Source organism: Dipodomys ordii, unplaced genomic scaffold (assembly GCF_000151885.1).
Source record: "Dipodomys ordii isolate 6190 unplaced genomic scaffold, Dord_2.0 Scaffold205, whole genome shotgun sequence".
Classification (NCBI taxonomy): Eukaryota; Metazoa; Chordata; class Mammalia; order Rodentia; family Heteromyidae; genus Dipodomys; species Dipodomys ordii.
This window is the reverse complement of record NW_012267421.1, coordinates 324,504-337,666: the sequence shown is the minus strand read 5'-3', so window position 1 is coordinate 337,666 and position 13,163 is coordinate 324,504. Positions and strand designations below refer to the sequence as shown.

The following is a 13,163-nucleotide window of genomic DNA, read 5'->3' as shown; positions in this document are numbered from 1 at the left end:
TACTGCAGACCAACTACAAAGAGGGGAGGAGATTCCATTTTTAAAAATGTTCATGGCAATGTAAAACTATAACTTCCAATGTGAACCAATTCATTGAGGCCTTAACATTCATTTGTTGGGAACGGAGGGGGCAGTAAAAATCTGCCATCAGAGCCAATTGGGGAGCGGCAGGCTGGAAAGGTCAGAGCTGGCTAGGGATGTGCAACTCCTTGACTTTGTTAAAATGATGGTATTCGACAGAAGTTACATCTGAGGTCAAGTGACCGCAATAACAGAGGACAAGGAGCGCTCTCAAATCATTCTCGGGGATGAAAATGACATGGAACTGACATAATATCTGAGGTGAGATGAAACTCAAATCCTCAGCTGCTGAACACTTCACCTACTGATGGGCAGCCTGACCCTCGCCAATCTCATAATCATACCGGTGTCAAGAGGGGACGGGTCTCCAGCAACACAAGGCGCAGCTCCGGGTGTTTGGGAGGGGGTGGCGGGAACAGGACAGAAGGCTTTGTCTCTGCTTCAGAAATGATGTTGTTAAAAGTTTCAATACTCAGCTTGAAACCTTTCAAATCAATGTCTTATTAGAAAAATTGGATTCCGCCTACATGCATGGAATCTCTTCCCCTATGTAATTTTTCTCCTCTGGGCATTCTTGGCTAGCATTTTCAGCAATAAAAAGTGTGTTTGAGTTCAAAAAAAAAAAAAAAAAGAAAATGGTATGGGCTGGGAATGTGCCTTAGTGGTAAAGTGCTTGCCTAGCATGCATGAAGCCCTGGGTTTGATTCCTCAGCACCACATAAACAGAAAAAGCTGTAAGTGTCGCTATGTTTCAAGTGCTAGAGTGCTAGCTTTGAGCAAAAGAAGCTCAGTGACAGTGCCCAGGCCCTAGGATCAAGCCCCAGGACTGGCAAAAAAAAAAAAAGAAAAAAGAAAGAAAATGTTATGTCCTCTGGAGGAATTGTTTTTCTGATTGGTTTTTATTGGGGTGAAATACACATAAAATTCATCATCTTAACCATTTTTAATCGTGCAGTTCAGGATATAAGTGCATTTAGAGCATTATGCAACCATGACCACTATTTGCCCAGAAACTCCTTTCATATTACAAAATTTAAACTTTGTAGCCTTTGAACACACTCCTCATCCTGCCTCCACCCCCAGCCCTAGCTCCTATAAGAGCCTCATGTGAGTAGACCATATAGTAACAGCTTATTTTACTTTGCATAATATCCTCAACATTTATTCATATCCTAACACATCAACACAATACTCTATTGTGTATATTCACCTCAGTCTGGTTTTTTCATTCATCTGTTGGTGGACATTTGGCTTGCTGTGTTTTGGTTATTGAGAATAATGTCAATGTGTGCACATATCTCTTCGAGACCCTGCTTTCACTTCTTTTAGGTATCTGGACAGAATTGGGATTGCCTGGCCATGTATTAATTCTATTCTTAATCTCTTGAGGAACCACTGTACTATTTTCCATAGTGGATGCAACATTTTCATTGCCCAAGGGTTTCAATTTCACTTTGTCCTTGCCAGCACCTGTTATTTTTGTGTTTTGTTAATAGTAACCAATAGTAACAGGATGAGAGGGTAAAAAGGCTTTATATCATAAAGGTGTTTTTTTTTGTTGTTGTTGTTTTTGGATTTTTTTTTGGGGGGGACTGTTGTGGGGCCTGAACTCTGGGCCCCTAAGCACTGTCTGTCACTCTTCAGCTCAAGGTGAGTGGTCTACCACTTGAGCCACAGCACCACTTCCAACTTTTTTTTTCTGCTTATGTGGTGCTGAGGAATCGAACCCAGGGCCTTATGCATGCAAGGCAAGTACTCCATCACTGAGCCACCTTCCCAGCCCCTCATAAAAGTTTTAGATCATAATCTTCATTGGATTATAAAAGAGTGTAGATAATTTTACATTGAAACTAAGAGATACAATAAAAATGATCTCAGATGGTTAACATGTGTGGTCATGCAAACTGGCTCTGGCTCGTATTCTCTTGCTTCTGTTTGCTTTTTCTTTAACTTGCAGAGGTTGCCCTACACATGCAGGGTTTGTCTTCTGCTTTTCACCTAACCTTATGCCATGAGAGCTTGACACTGTTTAGGCTTGTGCCAATCAATGTAGAGTGCACACATCTTTAAAGTGAAGTACTGAAAGCAGAGTCTTGAGTCTCACTGGCTTTACCTGGAGGCAGGGTGTGAGTGCCTGCCCTGGGCTGCCCAGTTCTGTTGTGTGTGGGTTGAGCGATGGCGCTTCTCTTTATGACAGAGCCCCCTTGTCCTTTTAGTAATAGTTGACACTTATTACAGGCCAGTGGCCTGTAAGTGTCTCTCACCTATGAACTCAGAATGGTCATGGCTGCCCTATGTATGTCTCATGTATGAACTCAAGAATTGTCATGGATGTTCTATGTGGTCTTATGTGTGAACTCAATCATCATGGCTGCTCTATGTGGTCTTATATGTGAACTCAATCATCATGGCTGCTCTATGTGTGTCTAATGTATGAACTCAGAATCATCATGGCTGGTCTATATGGTCTCATGTATAAACTCAGACTTGTCATGGCTGCTCTGTATGTGTCTCCTGTATGAACTCAATTGTCATGATTGTTCTGTGTTTTCACATATGAACTAAGAATTGTCATGGTTGCTCTACATGGTCTCATGTTTGAACTCAGTCATCATGGCTGCTCTGTGTGAGTTTCACTTATGAATACAGTTGTCATGGGTGTTCTATGTGTGTTTCACGCATGGACTCAGAATCATCGTGGGTGCTCTATGAGGGAATGGCCTTTTATTCCCATTTTACAGAGAACACTAAGGTTCAAGTATGTGTACTATGGGTGGGAGGTGGTGAACATCTTGCCATGCAGGCTGTGTGAGCCCAATATTCTCAGCTACTCCATGGTTAGTGACAGTGTTTTCTGGGGCTGTAGCAACAGCTTTTCCATGCACCAGGAGCAAGGCTGCTGCCTCAAATCTGTTCCATGTCGGGAGGAGTGGCCCCAGCCCTAATGCAAAGCAGAACAGGGTGGGGTGCAGTTCTGCACTTAGCCTTCCTTTTAGGTCAGTGTGGCCCTTGTCCTCTGCAGAGGACATGTGGGTAGTTTCTTCCAGGACAGTTGTGAGCTGAGGCTTTTTACTGACAGCCCTCCTGGAGGGAGAGAGAGAGAGAGAGAGAGCATGCATGCAACTTGCTGATCCACATCTATGAGTAGGGTTTCTGCTGCTCTTTTTTTTTTTTTTTTTTACAGCAGTCCCGTAAGGGTTTCCTGTGGCCACCTTTTGGCACATGCATCAAGCCTGGGCCTTTGGCTGTTCTGAAGGGCCTGATTGTCACTGCCTTGCTTCTGTCCTCAGGATGTGGGGCAATCAAATCGGGGATGAAGGAGCTGTAGCTTTCGCAGAGGCTCTGAGGGACCACCCCAGCCTGAACAACCTGAGGTAACACTGCTTTGGGAGCCAAAGGTCTGCCTGTATTGGAGAGGAATGGCTCTAGGGGCCCTGGCATCCCTAATGGGGGGATTTGCTTCTGTGATTTCTATCTCTTCTTAAAAGGTTTTTCTTGATGTCTAAGAGGCATTCAGGAAGGTGCAATTCTTTCATGTTCAGCTCAGTTCTACCCTCCTACATACCCATACCTCTCACATTACAGTGTGACCACACCCAGACCCCTCCCCCCCACACACACAGTGTCACCACACCCAGATCAAGAAGGGACACTTTCAGCCCCTGGGTCATTGCAGGCTTCTTGTGGGGAGGAGGGATAAAACTGAAAGGATGCTGGCCATCAGATTGCTGCCCCTTCCTCAGAATGAATGGTGGGGACAAGGGACCCTTCTCTGAACACAGCTGCTGCTTTCCAACCCTCCTTAGGCTCCACCTAATCCCAGAACTTTGGGTCTCCTGAGGTGAAAGGTAGTCTGAGGTAGGGGAGGGCACTGGCAGAAGGTATTTTTTTTGTGTCTTTCGATGGGGAACCTTCTCCATGTCTTGTCAGTGGGTCCCTGATGAAACCATCAGATGAGGCACATCTCCCAGATGTCCTTGGTCCCCAGCCTGAATGTTCTGCATCCATTTCTGCCTGGCCTCTCCTGGAGCAGTTTCGTACCTGCTCTCTGCTGACCGTGCAGAGTGCTTCTGCTTCCTGCAGAGGTTGGCCAGGCCAATACCACATCCAGATGGAGACTTTCCAGCTGATTGGGGGTAACACAAAGGACAGATGTGGAGGTGTTTCTAGTAATCCATCTCAGGTGTTTTCCTTCCTAGTCTTGCGTTCAACGGCATCTCCACAGAAGGAGGGAAGAGCCTGGCACAGGCCTTGAAGCAGAACACTTCTCTGGAGATATTTTGGTAATGATCACAGTTATTTTCCAGGGTTGGGTTTGGCTCATAAAACCCTAGGCTATGCACAGTGAGCATCATAGTCAAAAAGATGCTCTGAGAGGTCTGGCTCAAGTGATAGAGTGCTAGCCTTGAGTGAAAAATGTTCAGGGACAGCGCTCAGGCCCTGAGTTCAAGCCCCAGGACCAGCACACACACACGGAACAAAGACTGCCTGTATTTGAAGTGTTCTTATGGCATGGTCTCTCATTCTCCACACTTGGCATTTGGTTTGAATTTTTTGGTTGGGAATGTGTGGTACATTTGTGGGTGTCCATGGCATCTTTGGCCTTTACTGTTAAATACCAGGAGCCTCCATCCCCCAACTATGACCATCAAAACCATCTCCAGACTCTGCCAAGGGGTGAGTGTGAAATGCCTAGGTTGAGAACTGTTCTGCTACATGAGCAGTGATAATGCCTGGTACCCAGACTAGTGAGCACTGCATGTGGTTACCATTCTATATCTTCTGCGTGTGCTCACTCAGTCTCACAACCACTCATGAGGGCTGTGCTGCCACCATTTATATCTAATTATGACTAAGCTCAGACCCAGAGAAATTAAACCTCTCCTGACCCTATACTGCTGACAAGTGCTACAAATCCAGTAAGCCTGGCTCAGCCTCCCAGACACTGCCCCCTGCTGCCTCCTGACTCTGCCTCACCACCTCAGGGCTACACAGAGCCCACAAGTGGATGTTCAAGGTCATGTCTTTTTACTGACAGGTAAATTATTATTCAGATTTTATACTGTGACAGTACACAGTGTGAACTGCAAGGTAGAAATCTTTTTTTTTATTGTGAAAATACTGTACAGAGGGGTTACAATTACATGGGCAAGATAATGAGTACATTTCTTATCAAGCATTGCAGCCTCCTTTGTTTCCCCTTCCCTAGAAATCTTCTTTGAAGCTTTTTTCCTAGTACTTTTGAACCCAGGGTCTTGCAGATGCTACACAAGCACTCCTCCCCTAAGCTCTATGTTCCCAGGATCCCCTTATTTTGGCAGTATTGGGACTTGAACTTAAGACCAATGTCTGTTCAGCTGTCTCTACCACTTGAGCCATATCTCGAGCACTGCTTTTTGATGGTTATTTTGGATATGGAGTCTAATGGACTTTCTTCTGCTTGGTAGACTATAGAAACTCAATCCTCTGGATCTCAGCTTCCTGAGTGGCTAGGAGTATGGGCATGAACCACAGATACCCAGCCATCAAAAATCTGTTGAGACAGGGCCTTGCCAAATTGCTCAGGCTGACATCAAACTTGTAATCACAGAGCCCCTACTTGCTGAGTATGCGGGAATGAATGTGTGGCCACTTGTCCTGTTATGCATCTTGCGTGAGTCAGTACATGTCTAAATCTGATTTTGTCTTAAAATTTGTATAAGGCAAGATCAAAGTACCCTTCAGGGAATGCTTTTAAATGATGTTCTTTCTATTCTGGTGTCCTTGGTTAGTTGGCACTGTACCATTTGACTTACATCTCCAGTCTAGCATTTTGCTGTTTATTTTAAAATGGGGAGTTATTTTAAAGTGGGGAGCTCAGTGCCCAGGCTCTGAGTTTAAGCCCCAGAACTGGTGGGCATGCATGCATGCACACACAGACACACAGACACACACACACAGACACACACACACAGACACACACACACACACACGAGTCTCTCAAGGACTTTTCTACCTGAATTGGCTCATCTCCAGATTGTATCCTCCTAAGTAATTAGGCTTACAGGCATGAGTCACGGGGGCCAAACTATTCTGGTATTCTCATTTTCTCATCCACTAGAAGAAAAGAGCCCAATGCTTTGGATGTGCAGGGCTTCTTTGCCTTTCCAGAGCACTACTGGTTTTAGATACTGGAGATGCTTCCTGAGCTCTCACTTGTGAATTAGGTCCTTGGCAGCTGGCCTCCGTGCAGTGCTGAACTCAGTTTGTGCCCTCCCAAGTCTCCAGTCTGATTGCATAGCATGCTCTCAGTGGCATTGAGGTACCTGAGGGCTGGAGACTAGAGATGCAGTCCCTAGCCCTCAAGAATAGATTTTTCTAGCCTTACCATACCCAGTTGCTGTCCTCTGCATACAGGAAGGCAGGATTTGCACTTGCACTGAAACACATGTCTGCTACACGGTGGTGAAGCTGGGCTAAGCCTGGCTTTCAGCACCTGGGGGCTGCGGGGCTGGAAAAGCCTGGCCTGGAGTGCCACTTGTGTGAACAAATTTGCAGTCTGCCTGCCCAGTACTCCAAACTCAACACTTTCTCTCTTCTCTAGGCTGACCAAAAATGAACTGAATGATGAAGTGGCGGAGAGCTTTGCAGAAATGTTGAAAGTCAACCAGAATTTGAAGCATTTGTGGTAACGTAGGCTGTATAACTTCTAGTTGTTGTTGTTCTTGTTTTGGTCATGGGACTTGACCTCTGGGCCTGGGCATTGTCCCTCAGCTCTTCAGCTCAAGGCTAGCGCTCTACCACTTGAGCCACAGTGCCACTTCTGGTTTTCTGAGGGTTTATTGGAGATAAGAGTCTCACAGGTGGGTGGCTGGTGGCTCACACCTGGAATCCCAGCCACTCAGGAGGCTGAGATCTGAGGATCGTGGTTCCAGGCCAGCCTGGGCAGGAAAGTCCGTGAGACTCTTATCTCCAGTGAACCACCAGAAAACGGGAAGTAGGGGTGTGGCTCAAGTGGTAGAGCACTAGGCTTAAGTGAAAAAGTTCAGGGATAGTGCCCAAGCTCTGAGTTCAAGCCCCATGACTCACAAAATGAAAACAAAATAAAAAATGTTAGTGGGGGGGGGGAGGATGGGAAGGTATGGGAAGGGGAAACAAAAGAGGAGGCTACAATGCTTGATAAGAAATGTACTCATTAGCCGGGCGCTGGTGGCTCACACCTGTAATCCTAGCTACTTAGGAGGCTGAGATCTGAGGATCGCGGTTCAAAGCCAGCCTGGGCAGGAAAGACCGTGAGACTCCTATCTCCAATAAACCACCAGAAAACCGGAAGTGGCGCTGTAGCTCAAGTGGTAGAGCGCTCGCCTTGAGCTGAAGAGCTGAGGGACAGCGCCCAGGTCCAGAGTTCAAGCCCCACAACGGACAAAAAAAAAACAGAAATGTACTCATTATCTTGCCCATGTAATTGTAACCCCTCTATACAGTATTTTCACAATTTAAAAAAAAAGAAAAAAGAAAAAAAGAGTCTCACAGACTTTCCTGCCTCGGCAGTTTCCCCCTGCCTTCCCCTTGCCATGCCAATGACTGACCTTCCTCAGACTCTATGTTGGGCATTTCATGTAAGTGGAATTGACATTTCCTGAGCTTGTTTCTACATTCTGCTACTAAGTTTCTATGCTCGATCTATATGTGTACCACTGCTTTTCTGCTGGGGAATGATCCTCCATTGAAAGGATATGTGACATGTAAGATATTGGGGTTGTTTCTACTTTTTAACTGTTAGGAATAATGCAGCTGTGACAGTCCATGCACATATTTTGTGAGAATATGTTTTCATTTCACTTGTCTCTCTCTATACTTAAAATAGACTTCTAGGTGCAATGGCAATTCAGTGTTTGTTTAACATTTTGAGGAACCACCAAACTGCTTTCTGAAATGATTTTACTGTTTTATATTCCCATCAGCAGTTAATAAGGATTCTCATTTATCTGCCTCCTTTCATCCATGGTATGATTGTCTGTGTTTAATTTTAGCCACACCTGTGGGTTCTCAGTGACACCACATTGTGGTTTTGATTTGCATTTCCACGGTGCATCTTTCCAGGCATCTGTTACTGCCTTCTCATCTTTGAAGAAATGTTTCCACACCCTTTGCCCATCTTGCAATTGTGTTGTCTTTCCATTGCTTCATTGTTGGCATTCTTTGGACTACTAGACTTTTATTAGGTTTACATATATTTTCTTTCTTACTATGGCATTTCCTCTTTCTTGATATTCACCTCTGAAGTATAGCAGCTTTGGCCTGTGAAATCTGATTTACCTACTTTAGCTTTGGGCTTTGAAGTCTGATTTTTCTTCACTTGCTTGTGCTTGTGGACCTTCCCTAAGATTATCATGTTTAATCCAGGATCACAAAGATTCACACCTAAGTTTGTGGTTAAGTACTTGGAGCCGATTTTGTGTGTCATTCAGAGTGAGAGTGTGGCCCATTGCTTAGCACATGGATGTGCAACTTGAAAAGACTCTGTTGGGTGAGCTTGACACAAAAATGTATGTCCAGAATGTATTCTAGTTGTTCATCTATGTATCTTATTATAAGGGTACACTTTGTTTTTCTGACAGGGTCTTTCTTTGTAGCCTAGGCTGGCCTTGAACTCATGATTTTCCTACCTGTACCTCCCAGCTGCTGGGATTGCAGGTGTGTGCCATCACACCTACCTGATTTGTCTTATTATTGCTTTGACATCAGTTTTGAATCCAGGAAGTGTGAGTCCAGATTTTTTCTTTCTCATGATTGTTTTGGCCTTTTTGGATCTCTTTCATTTCCACGTGAGTTTTAAATGACCTTGTCAGTTTCTGCAGAAAAAGCCAGATTGTGCTGCTTTTCTCTTTCTTCCTTTTCTGTTCAGTCTGTGGATATCTTCTCTGCCCTTCCCCAGGCACTAGGCCAGCCGCTCTTGGCAGAGCCTGAGGGGCTGGAGAAGTTCTGGCTACTTGGTGCATGCCCACTGGATGAAGTCATGGCGGGGGCAGAGGTGCCTGGCACTGCCTGACTTCGCAGGCAGCCTGCCCTACCACCATTGAGGTATGGGGCTGGCAGTGGCAGCTACTGTGAATATGGTAACTAGAAAACAGGAAAGTCTAACTGGATGCAGTACTCCATATCCACTTCTGTGGCCATGCTCATTGGAAGGCTATCATCTCTGCCACTGAGGACAGGGGGTGAGGTGGGACATGGGTCCCACAGCAGTCCAGCTACCTGTGGTCCTGTATGTGGGCAGCAATGGTAGGATGGCAGGGAGGTAGATTTGCTAGAGTGCCCTGTGTGCATATGTGTGCAGGTATGGAAATAACAGCACAGATAAGCCCCTCATAGTACAAGTGGACACTAACTAAAAACAACAATAGCAACAACAAAAGAGCTCCCTCCATTGGGTCCTGGGCTCTATGTTTTTGCTTGGCTTTTTCCCTCAAGGCTGGTGCTCTACCATTTAAGTCACATGTCAGTTCTGGTTATTTTGCTCTAATTGGAATGAAAGTCTCTGAGATTTGTCTTCCCAGGCAGGCTTTAAACTATGATCCTCAGTGTTGGCCTCTTGAGTAGCTAAGATTATGGGCATAAGCACAGGTGCCTGTCTTTGGGGTTTCTTTGGTAGAGAGTTGTTTGTTTTTGAGACAAGGTCTTGCTTTGTAGTCTGGCTGGCCTCAAACTCACCTCAAACTCTTGCTTCAGCCTCTCCAGTTCTGGGATTAAAGCTGTGCACCACCATGCGGGGCTTTATGCTGCCTCTTTGAGGCAAAGCCTCTCACCCTGGTTCTGTATCCCTATCAGTCACAGTTGCATCATACACCTTCCTGGCAGGGCTTCTCCTAGGTCAGTATAACTTCCAAGAGCCAGGTTTGGTGGTAGCCTGTCCAGTAGACAGCTGGGAGTGAGGAGCACTCACTCCTTTACAGACACCTGGTGGACCTGGCCTGCACCTGCTCTCAATTTGGGTTAGGGCTGTTGTGCTCAGGTCAGCTCCCAGCAGTCCTTCCCAGCCACATCAGAAACCTGGCCCCATTGGATTGGGGTCACACAGTGGCACCTGCATTCTTAAGAGCCCCATGCTCTGCCTTCCTACTGCATCCTAAACAGCTGCAGCAGAATCATTTTCAAGTCTTGGATGTAGAAGTTGGGGGATGTGATGCAATCTTAGAAGCTTTTTGGTACCACAAAGAACAGGAGGCAGCAGAGCCTGTGCCCTGGTAACATGTTCTGGAATTTGTGATTCAGTCTGCACCTTCTGTCCTTAAGGACACCTCTGCAAGAAAAAGACAGACAGACAGACAGACAGACAGACAGACAGACAGACAGACACACACACACACACACACACACACACGTTCCTAGATTACAGTGACATGTTCTGGAATTTGTGATTCAGTCTGCACCTTCAGTCCTTAAGGGCACCTCTGCAAGAAAAACTGACACACACACACACACACACACACACACACACACACGTTTCCTGGATTACAACCAGCAACACACACACACACACACACACACACACGTTTCCTGGATTACAACCAGCATAGGAATCTTGGTATATTCACACACACACGTGTTCCTGGATTACAGCCAGCATAGGAATCTTGGTATATTCTGCTCACTATAAAGATTTGAAACATTTTAAGGGCTGTTATTCTCGTGTACTTGAGAGATACCCTTATCCTGGCAGGGTCATGAGCATTGATCCCCGATTCCCACCCCCTCTCTTGCCCCACCAGGCACCACCTTCCCCTGTGGAAGAGGCAGAGGGGACTCAGTGTTCCATCTTGGACATAGGTCTGCTCTTCTTTCAGGCTCATCCAGAATCAGATCACAGCCAAGGGGACTGCGCTGCTGGCAGAGGCCCTGCAGGAGAATAGTAGTCTCACGGAGCTTTGGTAAGGCCACCTGCCTGTCAGAACCACAGACAGTGGACTTTGCATGGTGCCAGGCACCCCACAGTGCTGCTCATGATAGATAGAGGAAACAAGGCTCAGACTAGACCAGTAAACCTTGCCCAAGGTCAGGTATGAGAGCAGAATAGAATTCACCTAGCCTGTCAGCATCCTGGTGGGTAGCATGGGAACACCAGCATGTGACATGTTCCTGCTGTGAGTGAGTTGCCTGGCTATGAGCAAGAGGGCCTATGCAGGCCTGTGGGGATGGGCCTGTCTCTGCTCTGGGCATTCTGGGGTGCAGAAGTCTCCCTCAGACTGGGGTATATGTGTAGTTTCTGGAGTTTTAAACTCAGGAAATTACATTCTACTACTTGAGCCAAACCTCCATCTGTTTTGAGGTTTTGTGGCAGTTTTTCGCTTTGGTTATTAGTTTTTCTCTGTCTAGTGAGTGACCTTTGTCCAGGCTGCAGTTAACTGTGCCTGGAGACCTGTGCTTGGCTTTTGCAAACACAGACTGAGTAGTTAATTTCATTCTGAAGTTTATTCCAACCTCATTTCCCCCAAAGAGCTTAAACCCTGAGTCCTTGGTACCCTGTCTTCTAAGTGGTATCTGTTGCAGTCATATGTAAGTCCTCCAGGTGTTGTGTCCTCATTCTTTCAAGCAACTCGGTGCCTGAATGCCAGGTCCTATGATGGCACAGACCCTGGGGTTCACCAGCTAGACAGGGAGCTGCATAGTAAGGGGATGCAGACATTTGCAAGATGACTTAGTTGTAACCATAAGAGCTCCATATAAGAAGGTGAGGAAGGGCTCTGACACAGATCGCTCAGGGAAGGCCTCCCTGAGGAAGGGGTAGGAAAACAGAGCCACAGAGCCTGCATGGGGGGCCCGAAAGGGGCTCTGGGGCTTTCCAGGACTTGCCAGATAGAACAGAACTTTTGTGTTAAAAGGACTCTGAGGATGGAAGAAAGGCATATGGGTGGACTCTGGACACCACCTGACAGCCAGATAAAAAGGGAGACCAGAGTGTGGGAGATGTCCTAGGGAAAATGTCCCAAAGGAAACTCGCCCCTCTGACCTGCAAGTATCAGAGATGAGAGGTCAGAGGTCCATGCCCTGAGGGGGATAGACAGGAAGCTGAGGGAGCCTCCCAGTGTACAATGCCAAGCTGAGGGAAGGCGGTGCTTCAGGGAAGAGGCAGGACAGCCAGATGCCTGGGAAGTCCAGAGGAAAGAAAAGATCTGAGGAAATGTCATTAAAGCTTGCCTGGCAGAGGCTGTTGGTTAAAGAGATGGTGGCTGAGGACCAGTGCCAGCCCCTGAAGTAGTCTCAGAGTACTCATGAGCTGAGCAAGCACTGAGGCCACCACCAGGAAGGGACATCTGCCAGCCCCTAATGCTTTGTGTAAACAATGTGTTTTTCCTTCCAGTCTAAATGGAAATTTGATAAAGCCAGAAGAAGCCAAAGTGTTTGGAGATGAAAAGCGGCTCATCTGCTTCTGAAGGATGTTTCGGGCTGGGTCTCAGCCCTGTGTCAGCCAAAGGCACCTTGTGCAGTCTGCGAGGCGGAGTGGAGCAAAGAGGCCGTCAGGAACTCCTCTGGTGGCTTGAACTGATGCCTGCCCAAGTTTCATGGGCTGTTGTAGTCACTGCACAGCCAACAGTACTGTGTCTTATTATACTGTGAAAGGTGCACAGTGTGTGTCTGTGATTATTTCCCCAGATGCTGAAGAAGGAAGACCACAGAGAACAAAGAGGCTGAAGAAGGAGAACTATGGAGAATAGAAGAGGCTGAAGAAGACTACAGAGAACAGAGACTGAAGACAACTTTGGAGAACAAAAGCAGCCTCAGGCACATAGCACTTGGCCAACCTGTCTGCAGAGCCAGGCTATTTTGTTAGAGGCCAGGTGCTGGAGAACAATGTCAGTTCCTCCCCACTGATGGCTGATGTTTCTGTGACAGCTGAGGTTGGTGTAAGATCATCACAGGCATCTAAGAGAAAGGTCAATCCACTCTCTGCCCTGCAGGAACAAGGCCTGGCTTGCTTGAGGGCCCTGGCATCAAAGGGAAATCCTCTCCCTGCTTCTGAGAAGAGAGGTCTCTACTTCCCCCAGACATGGGGAAGCTGAACAAAGCAGAGGCTCAGGGGCTGCTGAGAACTTAGCCCTTAC

At 46.7% G+C, this 13,163-nt stretch overlaps 1 protein-coding gene across 1 annotated transcript in view; it reads left to right on the top strand.

Moving 5' to 3' along the window:
- Nod1 (nucleotide-binding oligomerization domain containing 1) overlaps positions 1-12,863 on the top strand; it is a 48,531-nt gene extending 35,668 nt beyond the window's left edge. The window contains exons 8-12 of the mRNA XM_013035172.1: positions 3,372-3,455; positions 4,281-4,364; positions 6,665-6,748; positions 10,908-10,991; positions 12,422-12,863. Of these exons, the coding sequence (XP_012890626.1) occupies positions 3,372-3,455; positions 4,281-4,364; positions 6,665-6,748; positions 10,908-10,991; positions 12,422-12,494 (409 nt within the window). The 3' untranslated portion in view covers positions 12,495-12,863. The remainder of the gene's footprint in view (positions 1-3,371; positions 3,456-4,280; positions 4,365-6,664; positions 6,749-10,907; positions 10,992-12,421) is intronic.
- Positions 12,864-13,163: the final 300 nt, after the last annotated feature.